General features: G+C 42.8%; 1 protein-coding gene across 1 annotated transcript in view; it reads right to left on the minus strand.

Annotated features, from left to right (window-relative positions):
* Positions 1 to 8,762: 8,762 nt before the first annotated feature.
* The window catches only part of fzd6 (frizzled class receptor 6), a 15,727-nt gene continuing 5,573 nt past the window's right edge, over positions 8,763 to 18,916 (minus strand). The window contains exons 4-7 of the mRNA XM_079836404.1: positions 15,606 to 16,614; positions 14,830 to 14,978; positions 13,944 to 14,237; positions 8,763 to 10,614 (exon numbers count right to left, since the gene is read on the minus strand). Of these exons, the coding sequence (XP_079692530.1) occupies positions 10,548 to 10,614; positions 13,944 to 14,237; positions 14,830 to 14,978; positions 15,606 to 16,614 (1,519 nt within the window). The 3' untranslated portion in view covers positions 8,763 to 10,547. The remainder of the gene's footprint in view (positions 10,615 to 13,943; positions 14,238 to 14,829; positions 14,979 to 15,605; positions 16,615 to 18,916) is intronic.

An 18,916-nucleotide genomic window follows, 5' to 3' on the forward strand; every position in this document is an offset into this window, starting at 1 on the left:
TGGTGAATTTGTTTGATATTCAAGCATTAATAAAAATAAAAAAATATATATATATATATATATATATAGGGTGACCACCCGTCCCGTGCGCGCACAGCGTTTGAAGCCCAATTCATGCGTCCCGCAAATTGAGACCTTGTCACGCATAATCAATGCTTGCTCAAAAAAAAAGTTGGTCGCTCTATATCCTCGAGCCCCAGGCAGCCAAACGAATATTACTTGACAGTTCAGCACGCTACTGTTGCCACACCCACCCCTCAGTTGAACTGCTGACTAGGTTGTTGTCAACTTTTTTGTTGTTGCCATGACAGCTTTCCAATTCGAAAAATGGAGAAAGATACTGAGTCTGAGGCACCGCCATCGTCAATTAAAAAGAGAAGGTGTGGGTACAATAAAGGCTGGGAAAATGACTATTTGTGGCTGAAAGGTGTTGAGGGGGATACAGAGAGGGCTTTTTGTGACCTTTGCAAAACGTCCTTCTCAATCGGACATGGAGGGGAATACGATGTCAAACGACACAGACTCACGGAGACTCACAAGAAACGTGTCCAACAGAAAGAGACATCCAAATCTATGTACGCTTTCCTCAGACCTAAAAACGACTTTCTAGATGACAAAGTGACTGCTGCAGAGGTGACGAGTGTTTATCACACTGTCCAACACGCTACATCATATCGTGCAGGAGATTGTGGCACAAAGCTAGCCCCGACTATTTATCCGGACTCGGACATTGCCAAGAGGATGGCCTGTGGTCGGACGAAGGCAGAAGCCATTGTCACGGATGTGCTTGCCCCTGCCTCCGTCGAAGAGTGCTTGAAAGTCCTCAGAAGACCACTGAATAAGCAACGAGAGGCAACAACCAAAGGTAAAGTTAAAGGGCATTAAACGCATGCACGAGAATATGACGCAGATCCGGCGTTCGGACACATGACCAAGAAGCGATTTGTTTACGAGCAGAGGAAGACGCGAGTATCTAAGCTGTTGAATTCTACACTGATCGTGCTTTAGGTCTCGGCGTAGTTCTCAAAATGGGGCTAAAGTGTGCATTTCATGGATTCCCGAACGCCAGATCTGCGTCGTATTCTCGCGCATGCGTCGTGGAGACACACACGGAAGACAATAACAAGTTGGATAAAGGTGTTATTTTGATTTTTCTTTTGCGCACAAAAACTATTGTCGTCGCATTGTAAAATGATTGTAGAGTCACTGTGGTGAGATGGACTTTGTAACGACGTTTTAAGTGCCTTTTATGGGTCTTGTGAGTGTAAATGTACTGAATGCCAATGGAGGCCTATCTGAAGCCTTTCTCAGCATCAGCTTTACACTAAAATAACTTCATTTGTGTCTGAAGATGAACGGAGGTCTTACGGGTGTCGAACAACATGAGGGTGAGTAATTAATGACAGAATTTTCATTTTTGGGTGAACTAACCCTTTAAAGTTATGTTCATGGATGTAACATTGTTGTGTGTTAGCTATTTGTCTAACGTTAGCGAGCCATTCCACCGAATGGGTGACATTTGCTTGTTGTAACTCTTAAAAATTTAACTTTTTTGTTTTTTTCAACACTGAATCTAATACTCCACATATTTAACTTTTCAAAATGTGTATTGGTCAATCTCAGGTAACTTTATTTAGTTCTTTACAAGGTTTCTAAGCAGAAGATGGATGTATGTTTTCTCAGTCCTGTTACCAAAACTCATGTGCCATTTAAAAAGCATGTTTAAAAGCATGTCAATTAATTCCCTTGTTTTCCCTTCAAGATAGTAAATATTTTAAAGAAATTGATGTAATAATTAATATTTGTGATGAAAAAAACACTCTATATGAAGGTGTATTTTAATAAAAAACTAATAATTTTTATCATTTTAAAGAAAACTGAAGCCGTTTCAAGTTTATTTTTTCAAATAATTAGTTTTATTAAACAATTGTATAAATGATGGACCAAAACAAAACTGATGAAAACAGTTGTTTAACAATTTTTTTTAAGAAAAAAAGTAAATTTTTGTAACAGGAATGAACACTTGGTAGCAGGAATGAAGACTGTGTAACAGGAATGAGTGTCCATACGCGTGTGTGTGTGTGTGTTTGTGTGTGAGTGAGAGAGAGTGTCGTGTGTGTTAAATGTCAAATATTTTCCTAATTTCAACTGTAAAACTCATAAATCAGGTGAATATTATATCAACTAATATTCACAATTTTAAATCAACAAAACAGAGGACTCTACTCACTCCTGTTACTTTTACTCAGTCCTGTTATTTTTCATATGAGTAACAGAACTGAAAGTAACAGGATTGAGTTTTTAAGCAAAAAATTAGCAAATACATGCCAAATTGCCACTTGGCTAAGCAGCTAATAGCATGAGGAAAATTGTAGTGACTTACCTAAAGTTAATATTTTTTTTAAATAAACAAATAACCTCTAAGAAATAATTTAGGTAACAGGACAGTGCGTTGAGATATGACCTTCTTAGTCAAAGTTACAATTTCATCAAATATACAGAAATAAAAATGAGAGGACTTACTTTTGGTCTTCCCATTGTCTACATAAGATCCAGATGATGCAACATCCTTTTGAAAACCTGGTCTAGTGGCATGTTGCAAGTTTTTAGAGGGGGCAATGTGTGAGGATAACAGGACTGAGTGAAAACCTGGGAACACGACTAAAATGTCTATTTTATATAACATATTATGGATTTTTTATTAAAAATATATATTTTTTAAGCATAGAGGGTATATGGAGTCACACAACAATGCAAAAAAAGTACGATTTCTGATCGATTTTAATGATTATATTTCATGATAAAGTTTAGATTTAGATACCGGGGACATGTAACAAATTTTGTTAGTGTTCTCAGTAGTTAATAATATTTAACATTTTATATTTTACATTTGCAGTTAGATTAATGTTCAGGACACTTTGCTTAATTATAAAATGTATTTTAGAGTTAATTTCCATGCAAATTTATATAAAAAATGTCCTGGGGACTGAAATGTTACCCATTCGGTGGAATGGCTCATGAGGGACTCTGGTCATCCTGTCCATGTTTATTTTGCATCAATTACTTGCTGATTGAAAAAATACTATTAGATCGACTTCAAAATTACACTGGTGTTCAGGGACAGGCATTAAACTGGTTTGGATCGTATTTATCAGACCGCTACCATTTTGTCTGTCTAAATGGGGAAAAATCAAAGATAACGTCAGTAGACTATGGGGTGCCGCAAGGATTCGTGCTAGGCCCTCTGCTATTCTCAATATATATGCTGCCACTTGGTAATATTATAAGAAAACATGGAATTAATTTCCACTGTTATGCTGATGACACTCAATTATATATTTCATCACGACCAGATGAAAACGCTAAATTATCTAAACTGACCGCGTGTTGATGATATTAAATACTGGATGACGTGTAATTTTCTGCTATTAAATTCAGATAAAATGGAGGTATTACTTATTGGTCCAAAAAACTGCCCATAAAACCTCTCACAATACAACTTTAACTTAGAAGGATGTCCTGTCACTTTATCCACTACAGTAAAAGACCTGGGTGTTATATTAGACCGCAACTTGTCTTTAGAAAATCATATTTCATATGTTACAAGAACAGCATTTTCAATGCTTACACCTTAGAAACACCTTAGAAACATTGATAAGCTACGTAACATGCTATCTATTTCTGATGCAGAAAAGTTAGTTCATGCATTCATGACTTCGAGACTAGATTACTGTAATGCTTTATTAGCTGGTTGTCCTGCATCATCAATAAACAAGCTACAGTTAGTCCAAAACGCAGCTGCTAGAGTTCTTACTAGGTCAAGAAAATATGATCATATAACACCAATTTTATCATCTCTACACTGGTTACCTATTAAGTTCCGTATCAATTACAAAGTATTGCTACTGACCTATAAAGCCCTAAATGGTTTAGCTCCAGTGTATTTAACGGATCTTCTATCGCCCTACAATCCATCGCGCTCCTTAAGATCACTAAACTCGAGGCTTCTGGTCATTCCTAGGATATCTAAGTCCACTAAAGGAGGGAGGGCATTTTCACATTTAGCTCCTAAACTCTGGAATAGTCTTCCGGATATTGTTCGAGGTTCAGACTCGCTGTCCCAGTTTAAAACTAGATTAAAGACGCATCTCTTTAGCCAAACATTCACATTATAAATACCTTTTATACTACAGTAACATAAACAATGTGTATTGTGAAAAGCGCTATACAAATAAATTTGAATTGAATTGAACACTAGCTCTTTGATATATTTCATATATTAGGAGTGTTTTTTTGTTGTTGTTTTTTACTCTGAAGGCCTGTACACACTGGGATGAATATCGCGTTCCGCCAGGTAGTTTACATGATAAAAGTAACCTTAAAGTTATGCCTCTAAAGTCAGAAGTTTGCGTACTCGGTCTTGAGAAACGGCCAGTGTGTGTCTTCTGGTGTAGTTGTTGGGCCGTGTTTGATGATAAATTAGTTTTTAAAAGCGCAATAATCCACACTCGAGACGATGTTTCCAACGTCAAGGCTTTACTAGACAGGCGTAGGTCAGCCTATATCTCTTTATACAAATACTATTTTCTACTTAAAAACTATAATTTTGTTGTTTAACTAGCCCAGTGTTTTGTATGTGAATGCTGTTTCACGTAAATATTACCCAGGGCTCTCAAGTTTTGAGCTGAGTTCAGAGTAAGATTTTGGCGACGGCAGCAGGGGTTTGGGTGGGGACGAGGTTCTGATCTGAAAAATGACACTAATTTGTATAAATAAATAAATAATCATATTTTTTTAATGTAATTCAACATTTCTGTGTGTGTGTGTGTGTGTGTGCATAGTATTAATTCTTGCATTTCTCTATTTCAAAGAAAGATGTCAGGGAAGAGGCAAATTAATAATCCATAATAATTTGGAATATTTTTTTTCAGAATTTACTGTGTTGTAAATATAATTTATTCTGAAGCAATATTCTCACCAGTGTTCAATCAGCTTTGAGATATTTAAATCTGCATATCTTTGTTATTTTTACCTTTTATGAAGGGCATTTTCCCATAATCTTATTAAATATAGGCTATACTTCAGCTTTCATTTTATATTCTTAAATGTGATCTATAAATTAAATTAGAATAAGACACTGTAGGGCTGTTGCCAATCAAATTAAATCATTTACACTGAAAAATGTTATGAGATTGTTTTAAATATTTTTGAATATACAATTAAGAATATTTTTGAATATACAATTAAGAAATGTTGGAAAGAAAACATTAAACTAAACCACCAGTAGGTGGCAGAATGTAAACGTTGTTGTTGCGGGAATATCTAAATCTTACCCGGATACAGCAATGCTATTTTCTGATTGGCTGTTCAGTAGCTGTATTTTTTATTTGATTGGCTGGTGCATGGTTGGGCCGTGGAACTCACTTGATTCCTCTAATAGCATCGCGATCTTGGTGGGCATTCTGGAAATTTCTCTGCCGGAGAAATACAAGGGCTGTGTTCAAAATCGCCCCCTATACCCTTAAATAGGGCACTATTTGAGTGAACATCCATTTGTAGTGGTGTCCGAAACAATAGTGGACATTTGAGTGCACTTATTCAATCCCACAATGCACTGCAATAACGAGTGTCCAGTAGATGTACGTGCTGGAGAATATGCTGGTTCGATGCCCGATCGGCGAATGACAGCAAAATCCCGCAAGAGCATTTCGAAACGAGAAAAGACTCCTTATGCTTTTGAATCGCTCTCACTCTCAGCCAGATGGTGTAGTGTACTCTCAACGCTCTCAACGCACTGTGAGAGTCGCGCCCTGAACGAATGAACTTACCGCTGTCCGATTCGCCTTATGTGCCCTCATTCTCATTACTCCACTACTCCAAAAACCAGCCAACAAGCTTAAAGTTAACCCTATAACTCTTTACTTGTGTGGAACTGAAAAATAAAGCTTCTAACGCGTGTAATTAGTGTTTATCAGGGTGTGTAAACAGACATGTGCTCAATTAGAGACGATAAAAGTGAGTGGGTCCAATATCATTCGTCTTAAAAAGTGTGTGAGTCGATGCCATCTCCTGGCGAAACACGGGAATTCATTCAATGCACGACTCTCACAGTGCATTATGGGTATTCTCTTGCTATCGAGCATACATCGGTTGTAAAGTCGTTATTGCGGTGCATTGTGGGATTGAATGAGTGCACTTAATAACGTCCACTATGGTTTCGGACACCACTAAATGGCTGTTCCCTCAAATAGTGCCCACAGCTGAATCAATCATCCATCCATCTTCCGAACCGCACTGCTCCAGCGCAATATCGTGCATACAGGTATAAATTATCCTTTTTAAAATTATTATTATATTGTTTGATTAGGGTTACATGCTAGTTTCCGTGGCAGAGTTCAAGATAAATCTTTTCATTATTACTGGAGCTGCCAAACAGCACAAGCACAAACTGCAAAAACGGCAAACTTTCTGGCGCACTTAGTGTCCGAAATCACTCACTCGTTTTCAAAGTGGACTATATCAGTGGACTATATCAGTAGGGCATAGTGAGTGAGGGTATAGGGGGCGATTTCCAACACAGCCCAGGTGTGGCGTGTGAATGGGTTGAAATGCGTGTGTCTGACGCCCAATGCGTGAGACTTGAGAGCCCTGATAACCACAGGAGTGAAGCGCAAAGCTTTGTTTAGCCTACAAGGGAAATAAATGAGCAGTTAAAGGTCACATCGCAGCCATTAAAACACAGGCTATGGGTTCATTATACATGGGGTGGCCAAGGCTAGTTTAGGGGGTCCATAGACAGTAAAGAATATAATGTGTAGGCTAATACTTATTTGTTTTCATTGTTTTGACCGATGTCATATTGTATTCTAATAAATAAGCAACCAAAATTGTAGAAATTTCACAATTCTTGATTCCAACGGATATTCCACAGCAAAAAACTACAAGTGGCTAGTAGATAAATTTAAAACATTATTGAATACAAGTGAACAGTCAGCCATAAAGTGAGAACAGTGCTAACAGTTCAGGTCTAACAGTATTCAGGTACAGAATTTGAATAATCAAAGATAAACATAGATTAATGCATGTTAAAACTAGCTACAAAAGTCAGTGGGTAAACTACAAGTCCCTTTAAGACCAAATGCACAATGTTGAATCCACTAGACATGTATCCGATTTCACATGTCCACTGCTTACATTCGGTTAAGACTAATAGCCGACTGTGTTTGCTATGATACTTGCTATATTTCTGGCACACTTTTATGCCTATATCCGTTGAAGACGTGCTCTCTGTTTGCGCTATTGATGACGCGCCATATGCCGCGAAAAATGTACCTGGACACCTCTGGCTCCTCCACTGGGTTCATGCCGAATGAGAGCCTGAGCGCAATTTAAGATTTGTCAGCTTTTTATTCTGTTTTGCGATGGTCACCCGATTTTCCATGAATTTTAACAATAGGCCTAGTCCATTTTATCCCAATGCACATGGACATCTCGTTTCTTTTCCCAAATCTTCACTCGTGTCGCACCCTTTAGTTTGCTTATCATCTAGTAGAACATTATTTTAACCCATTTAAATGCTTGTTCTGTACACACAGATCAGCTGGCCAGAGTTTAGAGACGTGATGGAGTATAATGTAGGCCTGTCGTGATTGGTCGATACAATCGACTGCGTCGACGCTGTTAATTAGTCGACGTCAATATTTTTAGTTGACTGGGTAAAGGCCCTTTCACACCGGACACGTAACGAAAAAGCGAATATTTTGTGTGCAAATAGTTCGCGTGAAAACCATTCACATCAGCCGCGACACAAGTTTATATCAGTCAAATATATACGCACAGCTCAGGAAGAAGAACGCAACAGAAGTGTCTCACACACCTTTCACTCAGACAGATCGTGACGCCTGTTTCGCGGATTATTGTGATCATTTTCATCATTATCAATATTATATCATATTCTGTGTGAGGCAGGAACGCCGGACAAGGGAGTTTTAGGGGTTTTTTAACCCTAAAACAACGAATAATAAGTTCTGTCATATTAAATTTCTTTTACAGTTTTTTGCCATGGTACTGATTCAGTATCAGGGTTGAGGTATTTTAGTCTGGTATTGTATAGAAGTCATAGTTTTGGTATCGTGACAACACTATTCTATATAAACAGTATTTGCTGATATTCTCTTTTTTTGTTATGTTGGTTTACAATTGTGTATCTTTTGACCTTTTTACTCTTTTAGTTTTACATTTTGTCAAGGGCTTGTTTACATTTATACTTTTTTATAGTACACAACTGAAACTTTGCAAGTTAAATTCTATGTTTTTAAGTAAAATTGTTGAAAATGAGTGTGATAAATTAGTCGATATAAAAATAGTCGTTAGTGATAGCCCTAGTATAATGTGTTAAGAGCTCAAGTACTGGAGATAAACCATTTAGTGCTTTGTAAGTAATAAGCAAGATTTTAAAATGTATGCGATGTTTAATAGGCAGCCAGTGCAGTGTTGACAGAACCGGATAATATGGTCGCACTTCCTGGTTCTAGTAAGAACTGGAGCTGCTGCGTTTTGGACCAGCTGGAGTTTGTTTATTAGGCGAGCAGGGCAACCACCCAGTAGAGCATTACAATTAGGGTTGGGAATCGTGAGAAATTTTCCGGTTCCGGTTCTGGTTCCGCCTATTGATTCCGGTTCCGATTCCGGTTCCATTAAAATTATTAAACAAATTGTAGTGTATCGTGTGGGAGAAAAAACACAAACAGCAGAACTACTGCAACACGTCTTTACTCTCTTAGTTCCGTGAACAGACTCCAACTACAGTTGCCGCATTGGCTCAATCATAGTTTGCAAAACAATACTTAACACAAACTCTTTCATTACAATAATGACCCACAAGGTGGCAGCCTAAACCTGTCAATACACAAATCTATTACACAAATAGTGGTAAAGGAAAAAGGCACAATACGCAACTCAAACAATCCATTTTGTGTTTATTACTTGCTCTAAAATTAATTTACAGGTTGGCAATGTCCAAAAAGTCCTGTACTGTACATATATTACAGTATTAAGCCATTCTTGCAACAATTTTTTTTTCAAATGAACACCTCTGAAATTGTCTTATTACATTTTATCTCTCTGTCTCTGAATAAAACCAAGTTATAAATTATATTTATTAGTTATATTTATTAATTAGTTGTATATTAATTTAATAGTAATTCAGTTATTCAGTGAACTTGTAAATAATAAATTGCAATTCAGCATTACAAAGGTAATTGTGCCTAAACGCTTACCTAAACCATGGTGACTCAACGGTAGACAAATATATATATATATAATATATGCCTTTCACTATAGATCTGGTATAAGCCTGTGGCTGAGGTTGATTCTGTGCTGTAGCAAATGTTTTGTCAAATTGCTAGTGCAGCCTCCTTTGCATGTTATTAACTTTTCACATGTGTTACATTTTGCTTCATTATCATTCATTCTTTGGAAATTAATCCATACTTGTGACTTTCTCTTCGCCATGCTGGTGGTCAACGAGAAAATATCTGACGCAAAACCGTAAATGTGTAGCGCGAGGACTTTCAGGCTGAACTGCGTTACACTCCTGGAAGCGGCAGGCAACGTAATTAATATTCATGATGAGGTGAGTCAGGGTTGCCAGGTTTTCACAACAAAACCTGCACAATTGCTTCAACCCGCGGACATGAAACACTGCCCGCGGCAACAGTGTTTAAGTAGCCCAATGCCGCGGGAAAACCACGGACTTGGCAACACTGGCTGTCACTCGCTATTAAAGGATACGCTTCCAGCGCTTCGCACACACATTGCACCAGAACCGTTTTCGGAACCGAAACTTAGGAATTTCGCACGGTTCTGGTATTTTTCAAAAATCAGTTTCGGTTCTGCATAAGAACCGGTTCTCGTTTCCCAACCCTAATTACAATAATCTACAGCTCATCAACGACTCAACTCTGTGTGTGTGTGTGTGTGTGTGTGTGTGTGTTCTTGTACAGTGACCGTGAGCTTGGGAAAGGCACGTCGTTAATAATACGTTAATATAACGTATTATTATTATGACATGTTTTGTGAATGCGGCCCCTGGCGAGAACTCTAAAACACTCAGCATTGATGGTTTTCTATGAACTTTATTTTAAGAAACTGTGCTATAAAGTCAAATATATGTCAGTAATTCATAACAGTTGATTATTAATACAACCATAATCCACATCTGTCAGCTGACCCATCCTCCGCTTTATTCCCGTGTGGGAAAGAGTCTTATCAGCGCTTCTGCAACTATAAACATCTGCGTAATGATGAACATAAAGCTTCGTTATGAATATAAACAAACCGCAGCTCCTTCAGTCTCTCACAGCCTCACTTTCATCCAGCGCTGTGTGAAGACTGACAGGGGGAGGGGCTGTATGATGTCACTTCCTGCTTTAAGAGCGAGTCTGATCAGTGTTCATGAAGCGGTCAGTGAACATGACCTCCAGTGCTGTGGACATCAGTCATAGAGAACGAGGGAGGTGGAGCCAGAAGTCTCTCTCCCTGAGCTCTCATTGGCTGCTGGTGCAGTGGGCGGAGCTCTGGCCGGCCTCCAGCACTTCATCTTTGGGTGTTGACCTTCAAAAAGCAATAAAAGCTGTTAAACACGTCGGCTGTGATTTACCACAATACAGCCAATAATGAGGAGAGCATCTGGACTCTCTGACAGGAAGAGTGTGTGTGTGTGTGTCTGTCTGTGAGTGTCTGTCTGTCTGTCTGTCTGTGAGTGTGTGTGTGTGTGTGTGTGTGTGTGTGTGTGTGTGTGTGTCTGTGAGTGTGTGTGTCTGTGTGTGTGTGTGTGTGTGTGTGTGTGTGTGTGTGTGTGTGTGTGTGTGTGTGTGTGTGTGTGTGTGTGTGTGTGTGTGTGTGAGAGTGAGTGAGTGTGTGTGTGTCTGTGAGTGTGTCTGTGAGTGTGTGAGTGAGTGTGTGAGTGAGTGTGTGAGTGAGTGTGTCTGTGAGTGTGTGAGTGAGTGTGTGAGTGAGTGTGTGAGTGAGTGAGTGTGTGAGTGTGTGAGTGAGTGTGTGAGTGAGTGTGTGAGTGAGTGAGTGTGTGAGTGAGTGTGTGTGTGAGTGAGTGTGTCTGTGAGTGTGTGAGTGAGTGTGTCTGTGAGTGTGTGTGTGTGAGTGAGTGTGTATGTGAGTGTGTGAGTGAGTGAGTGTGTCTTTGAGTGTGTGAGTGAGTGTGTCTGTGAGTGTGTGAGTGAGTGTGTCTGTGAGTGTGTGAGTGAGTGTGTATGTGAGTGTGTGAGTGAGTGTGTGAGTGAGTGTGTGAGTGAGTGTGTCTGTGAGTGTGTGAGTGAGTGTGTGAGTGAGTGTGTCTGTGAGTGTGTCTGTGAGTGTGTCTGTGAGTGTGTCTGTGAGTGTGTGAGTGAGTGTGTGTGTGTGTGAGTGAGTGTGTGAGTGAGTGTGTGAGTGAGTGTGTCTGTGAGTGTGTCTGTGAGTGTGTCTGTGAGTGTGTGAGTGAGTGTGTGAGTGAGTGTGTGAGTGAGTGTGTGAGTGAGTGAGTGAGTGTGTGAGTGAGTGCGTCTGTGAGTGTGTGAGTGAGTGTGTCTGTGAGTGTGTGAGTGAGTGTGTGAGTGAGTGTGTGAGTGAGTGTGTGAGTGAGTGTGTGAGTGAGTGTGTGAGAGTGAGTGTGTGAGTGAGTGTGTGAGTGTGTCTGTGAGTGTGTCTGTGAGTGTGTCTGTGAGTGTGTCTGTGAGTGTGTCTGTGAGTGTGTCTGTGAGTGTGTCTGTGAGTGTGTCTGTGAGTGTGTCTGTGAGTGTGTCTGTGAGTGTGTCTGTGAGTGAGTGAGTGAGTGTGTGTGTGTGTGTGAGTGAGTGTGTGAGTGAGTGAGTGAGTGTGTCTGTGAGTGTGTCTGTGAGTGTGTGAGTGAGTGTGTCTGTGAGTGTGTGAGTGAGTGTGTCTGTGAGTGTGTGAGTGAGTGTGTCTGTGAGTGTGTGAGTGAGTGAGTGTGTGTGTGAGTGAGTGTGTCTGTGAGTGTGTCTGTGAGTGTGTCTGTGAGTGTGTGAGTGAGTGTGTCTGTGAGTGTGTCTGTGAGTGTGTCTGTGAGTGTGTCTGTGAGTGTGTCTGTGAGTGTGTCTGTGAGTGTGTCTGTGAGTGTGTCTGTGAGTGAGTGTGTCTGTGAGTGTGTCTGTGAGTGTGTCTGTGAGTGTGTCTGTGAGTGTGTGAGTGAGTGTGTCTGTGAGTGTGTCTGTGAGTGTGTCTGTGAGTGTGTCTGTGAGTGTGTCTGTGAGTGTGTCTGTGAGTGTGTCTGTGAGTGTGTCTGTGAGTGTGTCTGTGAGTGAGTGAGTGAGTGTGTCTGTGAGTGTGTCTGTGAGTGTGTCTGTGAGTGTGTCTGTGAGTGTGTCTGTGAGTGTGTCTGTGAGTGTGTCTGTGAGTGAGTGTGTCTGTGAGTGAGTGTGTCTGTGAGTGAGTGTGTCTGTGAGTGAGTGTGTCTGTCTGTGAGTGTGTCTGTGAGTGTGTCTGTGAGTGTGTCTGTGAGTGAGTGTGTCTGTGAGTGAGTGTGTCTGTGAGTGAGTGTGTCTGTGAGTGAGTGTGTCTGTGAGTGAGTGAGTGAGTGAGTGAGTGAGTGAGTGAGTGTGTCTGTGAGTGTGTCTGTGAGTGTGTCTGTGAGTGTGTCTGTGAGTGTGTCTGTGAGTGTGTCTGTGAGTGTGTCTGTGAGTGTGTCTGTGAGTGTGTCTGTGAGTGTGTCTGTGAGTGAGTGTGTCTGTGAGTGAGTGTGTCTGTGAGTGAGTGTGTCTGTGAGTGAGTGTGTCTGTGAGTGAGTGTGTCTGTGAGTGAGTGAGTGTGTGTGTGAGTGAGTGTGTCTGTGAGTGTGTCTGTGAGTGAGTGAGTGAGTGAGTGTGTCTGTGAGTGTGTCTGTGAGTGAGTGAGTGAGTGAGTGTGTCTGTGAGTGTGTCTGTGAGTGAGTGAGTGAGTGAGTGTCTGTGAGGGAGTGAGGGAGTGAGTGAGTGAGTGAGTGAGTGTGTCTGTGAGTGTGTCTGTGAGTGTGTCTGTGAGTGTGTCTGTGAGTGAGTGTGTCTGTGAGTGAGTGTGTCTGTGAGTGAGTGTGTCTGTGAGTGAGTGTGTCTGTGAGTGAGTGTGTCTGTGAGTGAGTGTGTCTGTGAGTGTGTCTGTGAGTGTGTCTGTCTGTGAGTGAGTGTGTCTGTGAGTGAGTGTGTCTGTGAGTGTGTCTGTGAGTGTGTCTGTGAGTGAGTGTGTCTGTGAGTGAGTGTGTCTGAGTGAGTGTGTCTGTGAGTGAGTGAGTGTGTCTGTGAGTGTGTCTGTGAGTGAGTGAGTGAGTGAGTGAGTGAGTGAGTGAGTGAGTGAGTGAGTGAGTGTGTGTGTGAGTGAGTGAGTGTGTCTGTGAGTGTGTCTGTGAGTGAGTGAGTGAGTGAGTGAGTGTGTCTGTGAGTGAGTGAGTGAGTGAGTGAGTGTGTCTGTGAGTGAGTGAGTGAGTGAGTGAGTGAGTGTGTCTGTGAGTGAGTGAGTGAGTGAGTGTGTGTGTCTGTGAGTGAGTGTGTCTGTGAGTGAGTGAGTGTGTGTGTCTGTGAGTGAGTGAGTGAGTGTGTCTGTGAGTGTGTCTGTGAGTGAGTGAGTGAGTGAGTGAGTGTGTGTGTCTGTGAGTGAGTGTGTCTGTGAGTGAGTGAGTGTGTGTGTCTGTGAGTGAGTGAGTGAGTGTGTCTGTGAGTGAGTGAGTGTGTGTGTCTGTGAGTGAGTGAGTGAGTGTGTCTGTGAGTGAGTGAGTGAGTGAGTGTGTCTGAGTGAGTGAGTGAGTGAGTGTGTCTGTGAGTGAGTGAGTGAGTGAGTGAGTGAGTGTGAGTGAGTGAGTGAGTGAGTGAGTGAGTGAGTGAGTGTGAGTGAGTGAGTGAGTGAGTGAGTGAGTGAGTGAGTGAGTGAGTGAGTGAGTGAGTGAGACACACACACACCTGTGAGCGCTGCTGATCCGGCCGGAGCCTCGTCTCTCTGCGGTCGAGCTCATGCGTTCAGATGAACCCGGCGGGTCACACACACTGTGGCTGTGTGTTGCCGTGGAGACGGGTGTGTTGTCATGGTTACCGGTGACCGGTGTGTGTGCGCCTGTGCTGGTGCCCATGGACTTGGACACGACCTTGAGCTTGTGTGAGGAACTCTTGTAGTGCTGAGACTTCATCACACGACTGTTGTGCTTCAGGAAGAACTCACAGGACTCCTGCAGGACACGCCGGCTCTCACTGATGGGGCTGCAGCACACACACACACAGAGACACACACACACAGAGACACACACACACAGAGACACACACACACACACGCACGCGCACAGAGACACACACACACACACACACGCGCACAGAGACACACAACACACACACACAACACACACACACAACACACAACACACACACACAACACACAACACACACGTTTTTAGACAGGTGGTTGTTGTTGTTGTTGTGTAAATGATATGCATTGGTGGATAACGTGACATAAAATTATCTTTGCAAAGGCCCAGACAGTCGAGTTGTGTTAGAGATGGTGTTGCCTCTGGCTTGGCTTGCTCAGTTGGGGACACTACATTTTTCAACTAAATATCCAAATAAATGTAATTATTAAACTAAATTAACCATATTAACTAAATTACTGCTCTAATTACTGATCTAAAGCCCACACTGTCACTGTATGATAATTGATAAGAGCTGATGACATCAGCGTTTTCTCCAGAACGGCTGAATAAAATAATGCTGCATTATTTTCCTGTTTAACACTGTAAAGCTGCTCTGAAACAATCTGCATTGTTAAAAGCGCTATATAAATAAAGTTGACTTGACTCACTCTTTCTTGCGTGTCCTCTTGAAGAAGGACGCCCACTCTGAGCAGGTTTTCCGGCTGCTGACCCAGAACACAGCAGAGATTCCCACCACCAGCGTCATCAGATACTTGATGAGGAACAGGGCGAGCTCAGGCCGCTCGGCATCAGTGCTCTACAGCAGACACACACACACACACACACACTTGATGAGGAACAGGGCGAGCTCAGGCCGCTCGGCATCAGTGCTCTACAGCAGACACACACACACACACACACACACACACACTTGATGAGGAACAGGGCGAGCTCAGGCCGCTCGGCATCAGTGCTCTACAGCAGACACACACACACACACACACACACACACACACACACACACACTTGATGAGGAACAGGGCGAGCTCAGGCCGCTCGGCATCGGTGCTCTACAACACACACACACTACAACATCACACACTACAACATCACACACTACAACATCACACACACACTTCAACATCACACACGCTTCAACACAACTCACACACACTACAGGGCGAGCTCGGGCCGCTCGGCATCAGTGCTCTACAGCAGACACACACACACACACACACACACACACACACACCTGGCTGGAGCAGGGGATGCTGTACTCCTGGCAGTGGCGGCTGTTCTCCCAGCTGTGACACACACACACACACACACACACACACACACACCCTCACCTGGCTGGAGCAGGGGATGCTGTACTCCTGGCAGTGGCGGCTGTTCTCCCAGCTGTGACACACACACACACACACACACACACACACACCCTCACCTGGCTGGAGCAGGGGATGCTGTACTCCTGGCAGTGGCGGCTGATCCAGCTGTTCTCCCAGCTGTGGCGCTGGGCCTGTTCGTAGAGGTGGCAGCCGAGCAGCGCCAGCAGGGGCAGCAGGTACAGGCCGCTGAACAGGCCGATGCGGATCATGAACTTCTTCAGCTTCTCCTGGTCGTCGTGCCGGATCACCTGACGCACGTGGTTCAGAGACACGATCCCGGCGAGCAGCAGCGCCAGGCCCAGCAGAACCCCAGCGGCCAGCGGCGCCACCACGAACCAGCGCAGCGTGGGCAGATCATACAGCCCCACGAAGCACACGCCACTGATGCCATCGCCCTCCACCTTCCCCAGCGCCAGCAGCGCCACCGTCAGGGCCCCGGGGACGCCCCAGGCCACCGCGTGGAACCACACCGCCTTCTTCTCTATGGCCTCACAGCTCCACTTGGGCCCGGCGGCCAGAAACCAGGTGATGGTGAGGATGACCCACCACACCATGCCCGCGGTGGAGCAGAAGTAGAGCAGCATGAAGAGCAGCGAGCAGAGGCGGCTCTGGGCCCCCAGGACGGCTGTGGGCACGCGACCCGCCACACTCGGCTCCACACACGCCGCTTCGCCATCCAGCAGGAAACCCACGAAATACACCAGAGAGACGAAGCTGTGGCAGATGGAGTAGAAGATGATGGGCCGCTCGGGGTAGCGGAAGCGCTGGACGTCGATGAGGAAGGTGAGGGAGGTGAAGACCGTGGCACACAGGCACAGGGCGGAGCACACGCCGATGAAGGTCTTGGCCGCCCGCACTTCCTGTGGCGTCAGGAACATGTATTGGCAGGGCGGGGCGCAGTCTGGAGCCCCGAGGAAGGAGCCGCCCTGGCCGGGCCGGGTCTTCAGCTGGAGCGGGCACCAGAAGCCCAGATCCCGACCGGACGGCCCAGCGCTTCTGGACACGGTCACCTCTTCCACAGCGGAACCGGGAGAACCATCCGGAGGAGAGCGGCACGATTCCAGCCTACCACACACAGAACATCAGTCCCAGCTCGGCCACAATAATATACGTGTGCGTATTTATATTATACATTTGAATATATCAACACTAATAGGCCAGTGCCTGGTTGCATAAAGCACTTTAAAGGGTTAGTTCACCCAAAAATGAAAATTCTGTCATTAATTACTCACCCTCATGTCGTTCGACACCCGTCAGACCTCCGTTCATATTCGGACACAAATGAAGATATTTTAGTTGAAAGCTGAGAAAGGCTTCAGATAGGCCTCCATTGGCATTCAGTACATTTACACTCACAAGACCCAGAAAATGCACTAAAAACGACGTTACAAAGTCCATCTCACCACAGTGACTCTACAATAATTTTACGATGCGACGACAATAGTTTTTGTGCGCAAAAAATATATAAAAAAAACACCTTTATCCAACTTGTTCTTGTCTTCCGTGTGTGTCTCCACGACGCATGCGTGAGAATATGACGCAGATCCGGCGTTCGGACACATGACCCAGAAGAGATTTGTTTACAAGCAGAGGAAGACGCGCGTGTCTAAGCTGTTGAATTCTACATTGATCGTGCTTTAGGTCTCGGTGTAGTTCTCAAAATGGGGTTAAAGTGAGCATTTCATGGATTCCCGAACGCCAGATCTGCGTCATATTCTCGCGCATGCGTCGTGGAGGCACACGGAAGACAAGAACAAGTTGGATAAAGGTGTTATTTAGATTTTTTTTGGCGCACAAAAACTATTGTCGTTGCATCGTAAAATGATTGTAGAGTCACTGTGGTGAGATGGACTTTGTAACGACGTTTTAAGTGCCTTTTATGGGTCTTGGGAGTGTAAATGTACTGAATGCCAATGGAGGCCTATCTGAAGCCTTTCTCAGCATCAGCTTTACACTAAAATATCTTCATTTGTGTCTGAAGATGAACGGAGGTCTGACGGGTGTCGAACGACATGAGGGTGAGGAATTAATGACAGAATTTAAATTTTTGGGTGAACTAACCCTTTAAGTTTTTCCCTCAAGTATGAACTTAAGGGGCGATTTCCCCTTACCTAAGAGAATAACTTAAGGCTGTTGCATATAATCTCTTAAACGGTTCTCTTAGGTAAGGGAAACATTGAAGTGTTTCACGACAGCGATCCTGGATTCACGTTATAAAAGTCTTGTTGCCATAGATACGCAAAACACTAACACTAATGCTGCGTTCAAACCAAACGTGAATAGAGCGGCAAATTCACGTCTAGTTTGACGCTTGAACTTTGAATGCATTCGCGCGTCCAAAGCGAGATGGACACGCGTAAAAGCAAGAGTTAGAAGAGAAATTGACGCACGTCCTTTTGCGCTTTTCCGGTGGTTGTGTGCGGCCGCAAAATTAAAAAATACTACTGTTATTGTGTCACGAAATGTAGTTCAGTCGAGAATGTAGTTGTTTAAAGCTGAAATCTGTGGTTTATTTGTAAAGATAGCGCCTATTTAACCCTTAATCGCCCCTCAAGTAGGGTTTACGTTTGAGTCCCTTGGGCTCAGATAGACCCCAGACTTTTACAGAGCGATTGCATAAGGAAATATAATTTTTTTACATGGAAAACTATATATCATTTTTTTTATTTACTTCTCAACTATACATTTATGCTGTGTTTTTGTGGGTATTTGGTAGTTTTTTACCTATTTACTGCACAAATACTTAACTATGTCATAAATTGGCTCATTAAAAATAATTTTTTTATGAAAAAATCACTTGAATGATGATCTTAAATAAATATAAATAGTTTTTGGACATTGCTCTATGTGTTAGGGATAGAATACCGCCATCTGTAGGTTTGTGGAAAAACTTTAGGAATTATAGTTAAAGAGAGAGAGAGTGCAATGACCACATTATCCACTAGAGGTCCATAGGGAAGTTATGCAAAAGTTAAGCTGCCTTTCATCTTTCTTTTATTTGCCCTTTTCTCTCTCTTTCTCATGATTGTTCCATGTTGCATTTGTGCTCTAGTACTTGTCCTTCATTTATGTATGTAATTTTTTCAGATTTATGCCAGTTTTGTTGATTTTATTTGCCAGTTTCTATAAAAATGCTCTCTGTTGCAGTCACACACATGTGTGTGTTTGTGTGTGTGTGTGTGCGTGTGTGTATGAGACAGAAAGTTCGTTCCACTTTGTGTTTATGCTCTAGGACCAGATCTTGATATAAATGTAGACATTTTCAGATTTATACTGGATTTAGTTGATTTTTTTTACAAACAAAGTGAAAAAAAAAGCATTTTTTACATTTTCCCATTCATTGCCAAAATCCAAAAAAATGCTCCAG

The sequence above is a fragment of the Gobio gobio genome (genome assembly GCF_949357685.1).
Source record: "Gobio gobio genome assembly, chromosome: 15".
Lineage (NCBI taxonomy): Eukaryota > Metazoa > Chordata > Actinopteri > Cypriniformes > Gobionidae > Gobio > Gobio gobio.